At 33.2% G+C, this 18,423-nt stretch overlaps 1 protein-coding gene across 1 annotated transcript; it reads left to right on the top strand.

The window, feature by feature from the left end:
- The first annotated feature begins 769 nt into the window (after window positions 1–769).
- LOC126812325 (metal regulatory transcription factor 1) lies at window positions 770–18,075 on the top strand. The gene is made up of 10 exons (XM_050538672.2): window positions 770–1,324; window positions 4,717–4,857; window positions 5,204–5,283; window positions 5,452–5,602; window positions 6,243–6,374; window positions 8,513–8,586; window positions 9,398–9,609; window positions 11,325–11,426; window positions 12,210–12,318; window positions 12,874–18,075. The coding sequence occupies exons 1-10, from the start codon at window positions 843–845 to the stop codon at window positions 13,305–13,307; spliced, it is 1,917 nt and encodes a 638-aa protein (XP_050394629.1). The 5' UTR covers window positions 770–842; the 3' UTR covers window positions 13,308–18,075.
- Window positions 18,076–18,423: the final 348 nt, after the last annotated feature.

An 18,423-nucleotide genomic window follows, 5' to 3' on the forward strand; every position in this document is an offset into this window, starting at 1 on the left:
AGGTAAATCATGATCAATACCTGATGATTTTTACGTGCCGATATAAAAGTTAAAGGAGAAAGACATGTTTTCAACCACAAGACAGCTGGCTTTGCTTGCTAAATCCGGACAATGGTTTATTGATGGGACTCTAAAATCGTGAAAAATCCCTTTTACCAACACTGTAAATTATGTATTTAGAAATATTATGTATGTGAAATACTATTGAAATAAATTAATAGTTTGTATGTTTTATGTTTTATACAATGTATTATGTATGTGAAATATTATAGTTTGTATTATGTTAAATGTCTATGTAAATTTACGTATTAAATTAATGTATGTATTTATATTATGGTATTATCTGTTATAGAGTTATGCAATATTTATGTTAATAAATATCATTGCGTACATGTAATAAATGGAATGTTATTTTTTTTTTTTTTTTTTTTTTTTTTGCCGTTACGACCAATTTGTGTGGCCGTAATGACCAATTTTTTTTTGACCGTTATGGTTTAGGGCCGTTATGTCTATAACCCATATCTTTTACAGACAGGCCTATTGTTAGAAGACTTTCGTAATCCTCCTTGAAACAGTTTATCTAAATCGTAATTATTATACGCACATCTTTAATTAAGTCCCTGTCCTTGAAATTAATTAGGCCTATTGTTCTTTGAATTTATTTCAATTAAGAATTAAGATGTACCGTTTTCCCTTTTTTAGCATGAACTGACTGTCGTATACACGACTGGATAACCGAGCATATTATTAATATAATTGTATACACGACTATATCCTGTATACAATTTCAGTAAGAAATTGACGGCTCCTACTATTAATCCCGTACACAATTCATCGATTCCATGGCATTTGAGGAGGACGACAAACATGTAATATCGTTTGCTGATTACATTAATTTTGAGGATGAGGACGGAACCGACGATACGAGTTCTATCACTCAAGTGTTTATGGAATCAGATCCTAAACCTACTACTACCTTAGAAAGTGTCCAAGACGAAGTTCTTTATTCAGACGGAAGGAATGGTCAGCAAGAAATACCGATATCAAGTAAAAGAACAAGTGCGTCCGAGTTTTCCAATATGCGAGAAATAAATCAGAAATTGCAACCAGGTTCACTGTCAACCACGAGATCAGATTTAGAATGTGGATCTAATATCGGTGTTAATAATAATCATAATTGTACCAGAAAATGTACCACCAAGAACAATACTATCATCATGAATGATAATGTCAATGAGGCCAACCCATATTCAGATGAAGGATTAAATCTAGATATTTCTACAAATAAATCTACCAATAATCCTGGTCACAACAGTACCATTGGGTTAGTATTAATACTTCCCTTTTAATTATACTTACGGTGAATTATTTCAGTGTTTGGATGGCCGCAGTATGGATCAGTTTCTTATGCAAATAGAGTAGCCTACGTTACGGTGTAGAGAAATATTTTTGCCAAAATTATTTGTTCAGCTAAATTGAATTATTAAAATGTAAATATTCGATCCCTGCATTGGCCGAGAAAGTTCATCCAGATTTTCCGGCGTGGTACCCCCTTGTCAGTGATGCAGGACGGAGGGCTTGATAAGGACAGCTATCTAGTCGTTCGGATGGTACGAAAAACCGCGGTCCTGTGTACACATTGGCGTACACATAAAAGATCCCTTGGCAGTTGGAAGTCGATATAAGAGTAGACCGTAGCGCCACTGTCTGGCCCAAATTTCCCTCATAGCGCACTTATGGTGTAGCCTATGCCTGTCTTCATTAGCCCAGTTCGCAGCAGAACAGTAGGACGTTAAAGCCCCGTTCGGAGCAGAACAGTAGGACGTTAAACCCCATTTCATTTCATTTCAAATTGTAATGATAGACAGAAATAATAATAATCTGTTTCTTTTACATCACCAATTTTACAAGGTGTTATAATAATATGACTAACTCACCAAGACACCGTGACTCACATCTACAACAGATTTTAATATTAGTAGCCTACCTGGTAAGCTTACTGAATAATGACTGATTATTGTTGTCTTGAGCCACAGTGTCTTGATGAGTAAGACATTGTTTCGCTAGCCTGGAGGTTCCGTGTACGATCCCTGTTTGACCGAGAAATTCATCAAGATTGTCAGTGGTGCAGGATGGAGGGTGGGTCTTGCAAGGGACAATGTTTAGTCATTTGGATGGGACGAAAAACCGAGGTCCCGTGTACACATTAGTGTGTATGTAAAAGAACCCTCAAGTGGAAGTTGGAATTTGATATAAGAGTAGGCCATAGCCCTCCTGTCCAAGCAAAATTCCCTCACAGTTAGAACGTTAAACCCCATTTTATTTCATTTATGTTGTAGTTATAAAATGAACAATGAATTATAGAGACTCTATAGATATCCCAAAAATGTTAACTAGTAGATTGAATTTTAACTTTGAATTTGAATAGAAATTTCTCTTGAACAAGTTCTCAACGGCCGATAAGTGTTGCAAGTGAGCATACTAGTCATTCAAGGGAATCACATTCTGGCATGTAGAACATGCTGACATACATAACACCAGCTGTAACTGTAAGCAATCATTAAGAATTTGTAGTTGTTAACTTCTTTTTGATGAAAAATGATATTGCAGATTGGTGGACTGTATCTTACAGTATTAACTACTGGACGTCTCAAAGTACGAACCGCAAAAGACTTAATGTATCTTTGTTCATCTTGTTTTGTTATTAACCGAATTCTTAGCTTTGTATTTAGTCCTATTTGTTCCCCAGTAGGCCCTATATATAGTCACACCCCTCCCATACTATGACCATATAGTTGTATATTGAACATTACATAGATAAACCATTTTTGGACTGATGTTCCTGTCAGAGATTCAACTTCCACAATATTGTAGTTTGCAAGGGATAAAAATCTCTTAAATGATCTTCAGAGCCTTTTATATATGAGATCTGAAAGCTTTTTTTTCCTTTATGTATTTTTACTGCAATAGAAATACAATAGGGGTCAATGGCAAAGATTACTCCTTGACCATCTTATTGAAAGATAGTGGATTTCTTTGATGCTTAATCCAGACTGACTGATAATGCAAGGGAGACAAATCTAGAGTGACATCATTTGTGGAAGCAGACCACCATTAATTTCTCTTTGCCCAGCTCCCAACTTTTTCCTAAATTTTCTTTGGGCTGAACTCTTTTCCCTAAAGACAGAGCAACAAATGGCCATGTCTTTGCTCCAACGTTTGTATCAGTTCGACCATTGTAAGTTTGAGATACACAAACTTGAATTAATATACTAAAAACATGTACGTATGTAACCTTCTGCTGTACATCTGTACATATCACCATAGCCAACCTCGTAGCCCTGTTATCCTTCTGACGCTAAAACCTGAATATTTATCAAAACCTGCCAGAAAATGTTAATTCAAACCCTCTACTACGATTCCAAAAATGCAAAAAAAAAATGTCTGTGCAAAAGGGGTGAAAAGGCAGAGCAGCGAGTGGCTATATATGGACGCCAAGATGTGGAAATTAATGGTGGTCTGTCTCCATGTGGTGTCGGACTGGAAATCCTTTCCCCATATTCAGTTAATCTTAATCTTTAGAACCAGAGCTCAACTTCATCTATTGAAGGTATTGCCATTTTGGTTTTTTTTTGGTTTTTTTTTTTTTGCTTCACCCAATCAAAAGAATCAATAGGCTGTGATGTCATATTTGTACATTGTTTCCCTAATTCATGACTGTTTACTTCCTGATCCCTCGGCCTCAAAATCATGATTTCTGTATTCACCAAAACCTGGCAGATATATTTCAATTCAGACACTCTTCTTCAATTCGTAACCAAAAAGTCAACAAAATGTGCCATGCAAAAGGGGGGATAGGACAGAGAGAGGTTTGCTACACACATTACATTCATGTATTATGAAATCAGAGGAAGCATTTACTGGTCTTAGTCTTAATTCATGTCTCCCATTTAATTGATATTTGAAGTCGTATTCAACCGCTACGCAGTTTAGTTTTTCAGGATGCAATTCAAAAATTAAAATGTTTTTAAGAGGGATTTGAAGCAAAATTTTAATAGATAAATTAGTTTGAATATGTTTTTAGTCCAAATATAACATCAAATCACACAGTTTGTAGGTGGGAATGTATCTTTAACATTTTATGGTTTTCTAGAACAACTTATAACACTATTTATTTCTCTGGGTAGTAGACATTGATACAAATTTGATATACATTTGTGTTCAAGCTCATTACCATTACATATATACAGCCTGTTTATGATCAGCACACAAGCTAATGACAAGATAGACTCTATGTTATAACAAATGTATTAATGTGCCCAGATGTTGGTAATTTTAAGATTAATGCCTGCAGTACAATATGTTAGCATTAACAAGGCTAATTTCAAACTAGTGCAAGATTGAATATTCTCCTTCATTTACCCATCATTCACCAAGAATACAACAGTGTATATAACATTGATTAGTCAATAATATTAAATTGTTTATTGACTTTAAATTAACTTTGGAATTATTCAAGCTAACAAAGTTAGAGTAGGTTTCAAGAAGAGTTTATGTGTCAACAATTAATAAGCTGCAATCATAAGCAAACTCGTTTCTGCAATGATGTCGTTTTCAGACTGTACAGGTACTTAAAGACTGTGAAGATAGAAGATCATTGATGAGGAGAAATTTTTATAATTTATGTATTAATCAAGCTTATTTTACTATTAACAGTTATATTCAACATACTATATCTGAAGATCAAATATTAATGCAGATACATCCTGGAGAAAATAGGATGCCCTCTAATCCATCACATGCAACATTAACAATTGAAAGTAGAAATCCAAAAACAAAGACGAAAGAAGTTAAAAGGTAAATTTGTACACATTATCTATGATTGATCAATTCCATAATTTGCTATAACAATCTTACTAAATACAAAACACAAATACTATATGTATGTGTACGAAATAGCTTTATATATAATGTCTGCATCCACTGAATTGATATCGCCTCTACTATTTCATTTTGTTGTACGTTTACACAACCCATTCTATTTGACTTTAATTGACTGCCAGTTCAGTCAAAATACGATATGTCAGTACGGAATTCTGTTAGATGGTGAGTTACAAAACAGAAGTTGAGACCACTACAAAATTTGAAGTGACAGAGCATGCAGGAGATATTCATTTTGTTTGTTTGATGTTTTAATTGTTAGGTTTCGATGTAATTATCAAGACTGTTTAAGAACATACAGTACTCCAGGAAATCTAAAAACACATCAAAAATCGCATAAAGGTATTGTAGTTATTACAAAACTTATAGTTTGATTGATTTATTTATATATTTATTTATTTATTTAATCGTTATTTTTATAGTAAATGAATAAAAAAAGAAATTTCAATTTATTTATTTATTTATTTATTATACACGATTAATAATAATTTTATGTTTTCTACACTTTAGGAGAATATACATTTCTGTGTGATCAATCCGGCTGTGGTAAATCATTTTTAACATCTTACAGTCTTAAAATACATGTCCGAGTTCATACAAATGAGAAACCATATGAATGTGATTTACAGAATTGTGAGAAAGCTTTTAATACCCTTTATAGGTAAATATTAATCATACCGTTATCACAGATCAACTTTAATCATCATTAGTTAGTAGATGAGAAATGTCTAATTTTAATGGTAACTCTCATCTCTGAAATAGCAATCACAATCAAATCTTAATAAAAAAGAAATAAACACATTTCATCTTTACAATCTGTGTAGTATGAGCCAAGCCCCCAACCCAACTATATGATGCTATCTTCATTAGTCCAGTCGGTACAGAAAAGAGAGAGAGAGAGAGAGATAGGGTTTAATTCCACTTGACACAAACTAGGTCATTTCAGGACTAACATAATTCAATTTTATTTCAATAAATCACTTGCGCGTAGGTTCTTTAGCAGTGAGATGAAACTGGAGGACCCAGAGAAAACCCACGAGGTTGGACAGGCGACCTTACTCCTTGTCACGTACAACCTTGGAATCGAAACCAAATGGTTTAAGATAGAAACATAATGTATTTTATAATCATAATGTATAGTGTTAAATTAAACCTACTTTGACATAAATATATAACATTAAACCCCAATTCAATTCATTTAATTTTTACGTGCACATCAAAGAATTCATAATGTATAGTGTTAAATTAAACCTACTTTGACATAAATATATAACATTAAACCTCAATTCAATTCATTTCAGATTACGTGCACATCAAAGAATTCATACTGGTGATACATTTAAATGTGATGAAAGTGGATGTACAAAATATTTTACAACTTTAAGTGATTTGCGCAAACATGTTAGAACCCACACCGGTGAGAAGCCATTCCAGTAAGTATTTTATATGAGGCTGACCTTAAAAATATCTTTGTTTCGCCTAACGCGACCTACTAACTAAAACCACCCCCGACTTTAATTATTTTATTGCACTTTTCCACGATCTTTTTATTTTATTTTGTGTGTCAACCTGAAATATATCATGAGAGTTATTTCCCTTTACTATGGCTATGGTTTGATACATTATTGAAACTGGTTGATCAAGACGAAAGCGTCATAGGTGTCGTTTCTCAACAAAATGGTTGCAGACGAATACACGTCCATTCCCACAAAATGATTCTGCCTCTATGTTTGTGGTGCGTAGTTTTAAACATGAAGACGATATTTTCAATATCCGTTTTCGAGAAAAATGAAGGCACAACCCGCACTATCGTTAAAAACGTGTTGAAGGAGTTTCACACTTCAAGTTCGTGGCAAATCGTGTGCGAGTCGGGCATCACGAAAAACCCGATGTCATTACGAATGTTTCCACCCGGAAAATTATTAAGCTGTCAAATTAGCTCTTAAATTTAATAAAAACTTTCAGTTCGTTACTTTTTACGTCAGACCCCAAATTCATTAAACAAAATTAATGAATCTGTAGTATACAGCTAATAAGTTTTCTGTATTGATTTCTCTGACTTTAAAAAAAAATCTGAAAAAAAACCCGACCTACCGACCCTTCTCCTCGATTGTGGGTCGGGTTTGGTGAAACAAAGATATTTTTAAGGTCAGCCTGATTACTTTCACACAATGTAGCACTATGGCCCTTGAGACAATTTTGGCTCTTTATAAAATTGTCTCTTCAATTTGGTCTATAAAGTCAAATCATAAGTACTAAATGAACGTGGTTATAGTTGTTCGTAAAAAAAACAGTGATGTTTTAGTTAAATTATAATCATTGTCAAAATAGTCCACAAATTCTAGCTGTTTATTGACCTATGGTCGGTTGACCAAAAATAGGTAATGTTGCCTGTCTTGGTTGTGGGAAATATAGAGTTTTATTCCTTATATGGCGTGGAAATTCACGTCAAGGTTATTAAAGACCTGGGAAAGTAGGGGGTATAAATTAGGGTGTAGGGGAGAGCTAGATTAGAGCTCACCCAGAGATTCTTACCAGTCATTATATATTTGAGAACGAGGAACCTGCAAAGTTATTTCCAGTTTACTAATAAAGCTGTGAAATCAATGTTGCTGTAGTATTATTTACGATCACAAGGAACACAACAAATAAAGAAGTCCGGTAGTACTACAACAATCAGAAATCATTGTTATATAGGTAAACTAGACATAATAATAAAAGCACATAAATCTTATCTGGTTTCAGTTTGGCTTTGTGTTTTACATTTGAGTAGCCCTGTAGATGTATCTTCAAATTTTTTATTTGGTTTGAGTGACAGAATGATTTATGATAATCTGAAACTGTACAGGAACATAGCATAGACATTGCAATTATGTACACCTTTCTAGATCAGACAAGCTGCTTATTTGTGAAATATAGAAGGTTTTTTTTTTCAATTTTGTGATCTGTTAATATTTATACGCCCATATTTAATTTGGACATATAGACATTGCAATTGTGTACATCTTTCTAGACAAGACAAGCATCTTATTTGTAAAATATAGAAGATTTCTATTTTTCAATTATGTGATCTGTTAATATTTATATTTATTTGGACATATATTGTCGTCACCGCCATCCTTCATCTGTTGGGTCATGGTCTAATTTTTGTGAATTTTTTGCACCTTACGTTTATGGTCAGATTTGAAGGGGATTGATCAGTTGACTGCATGAAAGAACCCTATCGAAATTCAAAACATTTGCTTGCTTATTTTATCTTTCCAGTTATGTTCAGACATAATATATGATACAAGACAAAGCACTTGCTTACATTTCATAATATTCATATTTTGACAATCAATAGTTTTGAGAATGTAAATATGTCTTCGTATCCTGACAACATGACAACATCAAGATTGTGCTCTTTGTTTACCTAATGTTTCACAATGCAACAACCTTTATGGAGTGCTTGGACTACTAAGCATCTGTGGATCCATTGTTCTCTGGCAACCTGTCTTTACCAAATTTTCTATATAAATGACTTTATTTTGGTGGGATTGGTAGATTTTAACTGTTGAATTTTTTATTTTAGCTGTGAAGAATCGAATTGTGGCAAATCTTTTTCAGCAAGTCATCATTTAAAGACCCATTCTCGAACACATACAGGTTAGTTATTCACATCAACCTCTTCTATTTATACATATACTAACATTTCACTTATCTTTCTGCACGCATCATAATAATTTCATATTTTCTCTTATTGTTCACATTCAGTACCAGTATGAGCAAGCCCAGTGTAGAGAAAGATTAATAAGAGAACGAGAAACATTAATAATATCAGATTCAAGATGATCATTATATAGTCAATACATTGTATGGAAAAGATTAAACAATAATGTACCAGCCTGTCCAGCTTTTCTACTGATTTAATGGAGTGTTGCCGTACCCCTCCTCGTTTTCCAGATAATGAAATAAATTTAATAAATTTGATAAATATTAGTATTTTGCCTAAAAATGACCAGCATGGGACATAATTCAGCATAATTTTAAGCTCAGCAGTGAAAGTAATTAAATGTAGTTATTATACAAGATCTAAATCTGCCTATTGCAGGTCTTTCTTTAGGCCTTAAATGCTATGGTATATAAATTATCAATTAGACATAATTAACTCACCTAGACCATAATCAACTCTCAATGACATCGTATAGTCTAGATTTTCAACAGATTTAAATCTGATCTGCGGTTCAACAGCCGTTGATGATTTACCATAAAAATGGATAATCAAGACTTTGTTTATTATCGTAACAACGATAGCAATGACAATCCAGGCTAGACTATAATTGTATCGCTGATAGCTAGGCTCAGAGTGAAGTAATTTGACTGAAATTTTTAACATATTCCCTTTTAATTATCTTTTTTTTAACTATTATAGCCAGAACTGTCAGCTCTTTTTATTAATTTAAATGATTTTTTGCAGGTGAAAAGCCTTATACATGTGCACAAGATGGTTGCCAAAAGTCTTTTACAACTTTATACAGCTTAAAATCACATGTTAACCGACACGAAAATCAAAATAATAATTGTAAAAATACCAGTCCAGGAAAACAGTCAAATAATGATGGTAATATAACAATACAACCTATAGAATCTATATCTTCTACATCTGGAGGACATCCTTGTAAAGTTGAGGTAAGGCATAAAATGTTTATTATCCCGTGCCGAACGAAGTTATGGAGGGATATTGAAATGGGGTCCGTCCGTCTGTTCGTCCGTCCGTCCGATTTCATTTCCGGAGCATATCTCATAAACCGTTCAAGATATCTTTTTGAAACTTTGCACTCACATCAACCTATTACAGTAGTTATGCCTTTTGCTATTTAGGGATTTCTGGGATTTATATTTTTTGTGTTTCCATGGAAACAAATTTTACTTAGTTTTTGGTGTATAATTTTGTTTCCGGAGCATATCTCATAAACCGTTCAAGATATCTTTCTGAAACTTTGCATACACATCAACCTATTACAGTAGTTGTGCCGTTTGCTATTTAGGAATTTCTGGGATTTATATTTTTTCTGTTTCCATGGAAACAAATTTGACTTAGTTTTTGGTGTACAATTTTGTTTCCGGAGCATAGCTTATAAACCGTTCAAGATATCTTTTTGAAACTTTGTACAGACATCTACTCATTACAGTAGTTGTGTCTTTTGCTATTTAGGAATTTCTGGAATTGATATTTTGTGTGTTTCCATGGAAACAAATTTGACTTAGTTTTTGGTGTACAATTTTGTTTCTGGAGCATATCTCATAAATCGGTCGAGGATATATTCTTGGCACTTATTTTGAAATTCTCAGATTTGATAATTTTATATGTTTCCATTGAAACACATTTGGCTGTTCAAGATACCTTTAAAATAATTTTACCCATTATTTTATTTTCTGAAATCCAGCCTTCCGTCCTGATTTTGTTTCTGGAGCATATTTTATAATGTGTTCAAGAAATCTTTTTGAAACTTTGTACAAACATTAACCTATTATAGTATTTTATTTTCTGATGTATAAGTTTATTGTTTAACATACAGCAGCTGATTGAGGTAGGCAAAGGTTGTTGTGCAAACCTTACAGGGAGTAGCCACCCTGCCTTGACGAGCTACTGTGATCAGAGTATGAATTTCTGTGAATTGATATTCCATGCGTCGGAATATGAGATTTGTCTAAAGCTCCAGTTAACTTCACTTGCAAAATATCTCTATTTTCTATGTAGTCATGTCTAATTTTTAAAACCAGAGCTTAATGTCATAAATGATCTCAAATCTTCTAGTAAATATCAATCAGTCATTTGTTTTCAGAAATAGAGAGCAATATCTACTAAACAGGGCCACAATATTAGGACCAATGACACTGTTTGCGAAATCTGATACATTTTTATATTGATTACCAATAGCATAAACAAGTTACTTTTCCTTATTTCTTCCAAACAAGTGCAAGGGCGCGGGATGTTGATGACTAGTCATCTTGTTAAAATTCAATCTTAAAGTGTCAATAATTTGGCAAAGGATTGACACAATCAGCTTTAAACATGTCCAGTTAATGTAGGAAGTTAAATTTTGGATCAAGTGAATTCTTTTTTTAATCTTTAAGCAACTATTTGGGTCCAGTCAGCAAGTGGTACAAATGTTTTAACCATGTGCTAAGAACATTTTTATACACCCACATTTTCCTGGTCATTCAGGGCACAACCCTGTCTAAATCATTAAACAGAGGCTTAAGATAATCGTAGAAAATTTGGGTTTTTGCAATGGCCAATGCTAAATCAATTTTCTTGGGAGATTCTAGTTAGAGTAACATTAAATAACTTTGAGTCGAGTCATGAATAATTATTGAAATTGTATTTTGTATGATTATAGGAAGGTATATGTTGTGCTCATGGGAAGGAGATTACAGATCAAACAATACTAAATACCACTACATTATTACCTGATACATCCCATAATACTATTAATGTACAGGTGAGAATCAATATTACTGTAGTAAAACATAAAATTGATGGAACTGATCACAGGGGCGATTCACAGGGGTATGCCCGGTACCGGAGACAATGTATCTTTTGGAAGGGGGTCTGAGGGGGTCCTCACCACCCCCGACCTTGAAAATTTTGGCATATATACATACCGGTACCCCCTGAGTTTTTTTTAAGAAAGAAATCCAACACTGTGATTCATTTTTATTGATGCAAAGCATTAATTGCAATATCACATTATGCCTATATTATTATGATGATATATGTTAAAGCACATGACCGTGACACTCTTCTCATAGAAAGTGTTGTTTTACAAAAAAAAATTTGTAGCTGTGCAGGGGGGGTTGACCCCCGGAACCCCGCTCTGGATTCGCCCCTGAATCAGCATTGATTATAGTATTTGATAAGGTTTTAGGGTTTTTGGGTGAGAGGGGAAGTATGAGTGGTCTGATCTGTCATTGAGTCAAGTGGCATGGTTTCGATCTAAATGCTTGTAAGTTACAAAGTATATAGTTTTCCCCAGGCCCTCCGGTTGCCTCCCACATATGCAGGCAAATTATTGAAATAAAATTATACCATGTGTTAGTCCTTAAATAGCCTAATCTGTGTCATGTGGCCGTTAAAGTACATTTATAACATGGAGGGAACAAGCCTTTTACCATCTGTATTAATCTCTGACTTATAAAATGGTAGTTTCAGTGATATTATGTCCCTGTGTTTAATGGTTTTGCCGTTGTTTTGACCCAAGATCTATTTGTTATATTTTATATAGGATTTGAGGAATGATGAATTAACAGCGGAACAGATTTTAAATTCTTTATATATACCAACAGAGTGTGATAATATTTCAACAACACCAGAAACTTCTGCCAATAATGCAGGTAATAACATGCTTTACAATGGTTGGAAACAGACTGTGTTTCAGTATACGGCATATTTGCGCATGGCCACTCAATCTGTTTTACAGAGGATTACGAAAGTCTTCTAATATCTCTGTAAAAGATGACTGCCTTCAACACATGACGTCACATCACGCGACGTCAATCATTGGCTCAATGGCGCGTGTATTGTTTACATAAGACGTTACTGAATCAGGCAGAATGCTGCCTTTTACTCATTTTAATACCCATTTACACTAAATATGAAATATTTTTTACCTACAAATACTTCAATCGTCTTTATTTAGTTTTCTAATACATAAAAAAATTTAAGAATTTAATTTGTCGGAGGAAAAAAGTTAATATTTTTGGCTCATTAAGTCGCATCGATGTCATCAGTGATTGTAGCAGCCTAGCGAATATTCACTGCTGATCAGTGTGATGGCCGCTGTCTAGTCAATATTTCCCCTCATAACACATTGTATGCTTGTCTTCATTAGGCCAGTTGGTGCAGAAAATTAGGACGTGTAATCCTCATTTCATTTTTTTTCACTTCAGGTCTCTTCATGGGTAACCTTGGTAACGAAGAAATAATGCAGCCAATGATATCAGTAATATCAAACACCCAACAACAACAACAAGAACAACAACAACAAGATCTGATATCACCACAAGATTCTATGATAAACTCCATAGTGTTAGGTACTGGTATGCCTACCACCGTAACCATTTCTGGCGACTCTACGCCTGTATTTTCAACTACCACCCAGAAAGACCAAATAATGTCTTCAGCTATAGAAGCCATCTCAACCAATGAAACATCAACTATGAATCCTTCCCAGGTGCCTGTTCAAAACACACTTCCTGTTACAATACAGACAGGACCAGACGGCAAATCCATCGCCATGAATCAGGTTTATGTACCTGTTATTAATAATACAGTATCTGGACCCAGAATTGAATTGGTTCCTATAGCAACAACACCATTATAGAATAACACGACTTGCAAGGTGTTCTCCCTTACCCAAGTTTCAGAGATGTCTAATATAGTAATTTGTATCTTTTGATAATTAAATGTGATATTGATATGACTTCAACATTTTTTATTGTTCCAAAAGGGGTTTAAATGGGTAAAGTTGTGCAGTTTGAACTTGTGACATTAGAAATACATCAAAATCAAAATTTATTGCACAAGCCCCTGTTTATATGAGATGACATGGTTATTATTTTGGCCTTGTTTTGCATGACAATAGTATACATTTAGATCTGAAATAGGGGAGCTAGTTGTCAATAATACTGTTTGTATAATCATTGTAATGTCATATTATTCATATTTATTTCATAATCATAAAATTATGACAAATTATTAATAATAATTGTTATTTAGCCTTGCCTATTTTCTACCATTTTTAATATCTGTATGTAGTGGGTAGATCATATCAGATCGTAAAGCAAAGAAATCTTATTTTAAACTACTGTAAAACAAGACATTAGCGGGTTGTGAAATTAATGCAAAATGAGGGGGAGGTTTACATAGATATGTATTGAAATTAATGTGACCACGTCATATCCTTATTTATTGATAATCTTGCCACATATGTCCATCAATATATAATTTGTGTATATGCTCTACTGTTTAGATTCTGTTTTTATACTTATTGGGATACCTTGGCTAGTCTAAAGAAGGAACAATATCAAAATTCAGAGTTCTCCAATGAATTTTACCATGTTTGTTGCCCCTGTTACTTTCATTGTTCAAATGTACTTTGATTTTTCAGCTGGTACCAGTAAGGCACCACACCCTTTCAAAAGTTAAGAGTCACCCAAGAGTTAATTCTCCTATCACCATGATTTTTTTGTACAAACTAACTAGGAACCCGATTGAAATTGAGAGTCTTGTAAACCTTTGTCATTTTATGTCTGTTTCCACAATAGTTCAAATCTATGTGTAGTTATGCCTCGCACCCAAAAATCTTGTAATCCACCCTTCAAAAAGCTGCTGTGGGTGTAAATATTTATAGCCAGGCAATGCTATGTTTCTAAAATGAGAGCTAAGTGTATTCTAGTCACTAAGAAGTAAAACTCCAGCTACCATCTAATTAAAATCACTGATTATGGTTATCAGGAGAGTTATATTTGATGATACTAATGATTTATTTGTAACTAACCACACAGTACTTAATACAAAATAGAAATGGATACAAGAAGAGGGACGGCAACACTCCTGTAACAAGGTGACTAAAGCTGGACAGGCTTATACATCTGCGTGGCTACTGGATCAAAAAAAGATACCGGAGGGGCAGAGGAGTAAATAAAAGGAATTTAAGAATCCCCACTCAATAGTAGCACAATAGACTTGGTAGAAGTGAAGATTGTTTAATGAATAATGTTTCGGGTTGTGATACCCTTTTTCTGTTGAGCTACTGTTGAGCGTGAATTCTTAAATTTCACAAAATAGGAATGTTTATTTAAATTATGTGAGTGATTATAGGTCTAATTAAACAGATTAATTTCTTGTTCACATTTAGTATCTTGTTTTACAGTATAACAAATCTAAAACAGGTCCCGAATGGTGTTTAATATTTTGTGATACCTATAGTAACATATGTATCTCTGAATTCGATTATTTATTTGACATCAAATTTTGCATACTATTTGATAATAAGCAAGCCTGAAGTAGTAGTATATACTAATTATGCTTTCAAAAAAAAATAATTTTTTACGATCATGTTTGAATCAAATCTGACTCTGGGTAACGTTAGAGTGTGTTGGCGTAGTATTTGATATGTTTACAACAAAACAAAAGTAAAAAAAAAGTAAAAAAAAAGTCATATCATTGTAAATGAAAATATTCTATTGATGTAAACTTTTTCTTATGTCTCATGTGTTAAAATAAGAATTGAAATAGGAATTGGTCTAGAAAATTATAGAGGGTAAAAATCAGGTAAATTTTATCTTAACTGCCAAGTATAGACACAAGTTTCACATCCCCCTTAATTAAAGGTTGTCTTGAGAACTTATGCTAACAATAATGTGTTCAATGAATCATCTTGATCCACGAATGTTAATTTTGAAAGTAAAGATGGCTAGTACATGTATCAAGAGATGATAATCATACGAGTGTAGTGTAGAAGCGATAAATAGAGTTATTAAATATAGATCAGGACCTTATTCACAAAATTTTAAACTTAAATAATTTAAGAATGATGCCTTTTCATTGGTTAAAAGCTACACTTTGCACTAGGATTTTGATTCTTAGCCAATGAAAATGTTGAATTGTTCAAATTCCTTGTAGTGTCATGATTTTAGATGCAGGTAGAACTAGTTGATTTTATAACGAGGGCTACCAAATGTTTCAAAAATACCTTGTGAATACACCGACTTAGATGGGGTGGTGGGGAGATATGGCCAAATTCTCATATTGTGTAACCATACTGGTACAACTTTTGAAGGAAATAGTAATGTCACAAGGTATTTGACGTTAAATAATGTTTCAGTAGTTTAGCACCTAATGGCATGATAGATTGTCACTTGCTATAGGAGATACATAAACTGTTGACATATTATAATTAAAATGACTAGACCTTGTTAATGGGGATCAAAAATAAAATATTGATTACTCTGGACGATCCATCTATGTTCAGAAGTTGACAATCAAAGATAAAGCCAGTGTTAATAAAATCAGTTGTTCGTTCCAATGCATCGACTTAGTAAGACAATGAAACTAAAGGTAGTTAACAGACTGGTTTCGGCTTAAACTTACTGGGTAGTCATATTGAGCGTGTTCTGTCGTAAATCAAAATAATATCCAATTCAATACTCTGTTTAGTCAAAATTTCAAGGATTTACTTCATTAAACATTTTGTTTGTGAAGAATTATAGTAGTGTGAATCCAGATGAAATTTGCAACCATTTAAAAAGTAGAGAGTGCCATCTTTATTCTTTATTACTTACATAAAATAAAATTATAAATGAAATATTATGGGTTATTTACAAAATGTCATGATTTACATTATTGAGTAGATTATTTATTAATTGAAGGATATTTTATTTGTTATATTGATTTTGTATTATTCGTTAAATTGCATAAAAAAGATGATTTTTGCTGTGATAAATTAATTAAGATTATGAACGATGAAATTTGTATAGTTGTTTTGTTTATTATTAGTTAAATTTCCTATCATTAATAGTTAAAGATACATTATGTAAGATTTAGATAAAGAAGTAGCCATTCTTGCTATAAAAGTTCGAAAATAGATAATGTTAAATGAATAATTTGAAAATTTCATTCAAATTACTCTATATTAGCCTTTGAAGGTTTGACAGGACTTGTGCAATAATTTCAACCACAGTACTGGTTGTTCGAAGCTAAGTCTCGCTCCTCCATTTTTAGTATAATCAAAATATGGCTGAATTGTTCTAATTTATTTAATATTGGAGAAATCCGATGCCATCGAGAGTTGTTTATGGCCTGGATAAGTTAATTAATGTCTAATTAATAATTTAGAAAACATTTCAGTCCTAAAGAAAGACCTGCAATAGGCAGATTTGGCTCTTGCATAATGTATGTTTAAGTAGCATTGAAATATTTGAGTTTCATATGTATTGTGATTGTAATAATTCTATAAATTATAGAGCGCGGTTTGCGTGTGGTAAGGGAACTGGACAATTGGTAAGGATGCCTAATCATGGCTCAGGTCTAGATGAATTGTAAGAATAATTCAAGCTCCGACCCCATGATACCACCAAGCCACCAATAAAAGTTGTGTCTAGTATATCCCCCCACATAGTTACCTAGTGGTCTTCTTGGGGATATTATAAAAAAAAGTTTCAGAAGGTTCATGTTTTTTAACATCCTAGGAATGAATTGTCTTAATAGGCCTTTAGTCCAATATTTCATGTAATAGGGGGTGGGGAGGAGATGGCCGACTCTGTAGTGATGTGTTCATTTTATACTACAGCCTGTGCCAAGGTCATTTATATACAGATAAGCATTTAGGCATACCTTGCACTATACTCGTACATTACATTAGTATAATAGCTATTTCGAGTGGTGGGGTAGGGTTAGTGTCGGTGTCTCTGTCTTAAACTAACAGTTAAAACACCTTCAAATTGTGTACCCTGCCATCCACTCCCCAATCTTTTGCAAATCCAGGCTAGGCCCGATATAGCTGTAGACATAGCCATTAGCCATGTGTGTGTATACATATAGAGTGATTGTACAGCGATACTATTACTTCTATTGTACGAATGACAGGAATCGCTTAATCTAACATCAGTTAATATAATAATTTAAAATTACTCAATTCCGATTTCTGGACAATTATTAATATCGAATTGAAATACATTAAGAAACTAAGAAAGGGTGCAGATTAATTGATCTGGAAATATTATTCGGGTCGTTATGTGACGATTCCCTGTCCGTGGTAGACTACCAATATCAAGTGGCGATACAGGGCCAGAAAAATTCGGACAGTAGAAATATATGGTGGTTTTTAACGAAATTTGTAACTCTGTCTCACGATTATATAATGTTGATGAGATCTAATCAGTGATAATCTCTAGAAGAATTTCGATTACCTATGATTAATTTAGTTTTTAGGAATACAACAATAAACGTTTTGTTAAAATTAATATTGAATGTGTTATATGAATTATTAGACATTTGATATATTACTGGAACTTACTAATAATATTTATTCTATATAAATCTTACTTATTTTTCTGTATGAGAAATAATAAATAGAGGATAAAACATAATTGTGTGTTTACTTTCACTTTATTGAAAGTTTAGATATCACGATTCTCAAAACAATTCTTTCGTTACAATATTTTTATATTCCACATTTTCACGTGGACGTAGTAAGTTGTCACCCCCGTTCGTCATTCCAGATGTCTGTACACAATTTTCACTCGGTTGTGACGAAACTTAAAATATATGTTTTGGCACATATCTGAACCTAAATTCCTTTATTATTGCTTCTGATTTTACGAAAATCACCAATGTAGCTTGTGAACCATCTAAAGGTCATGATTTTAATGAAACTTTACAGAAATGTTTATGAAACAAAAATCTCGTCGCCCCACGCTTAAAGAAAGCCACAGGTG

This window comes from Patella vulgata, chromosome 2 (genome assembly GCF_932274485.2).
Source record: "Patella vulgata chromosome 2, xgPatVulg1.2, whole genome shotgun sequence".
Taxonomy (NCBI): domain Eukaryota; kingdom Metazoa; phylum Mollusca; class Gastropoda; family Patellidae; genus Patella; species Patella vulgata.

Excerpts from the sequence above, each read along its gene's own strand:
- LOC126812325 (XM_050538672.2), top strand. The coding sequence starts at position 843 with ATGGCATTTGAGGAGGACGACAAACATGTAATATCGTTTGCTGATTAC. Across the intron at positions 11,427-12,209 it reads ATAATACTATTAATGTACAG|GATTTGAGGAATGATGAATT; the intron begins GTGAGAATCAAT and ends TATTTTATATAG. Across the intron at positions 12,319-12,873 it reads AACTTCTGCCAATAATGCAG|GTCTCTTCATGGGTAACCTT; the intron begins GTAATAACATGC and ends TTTTCACTTCAG.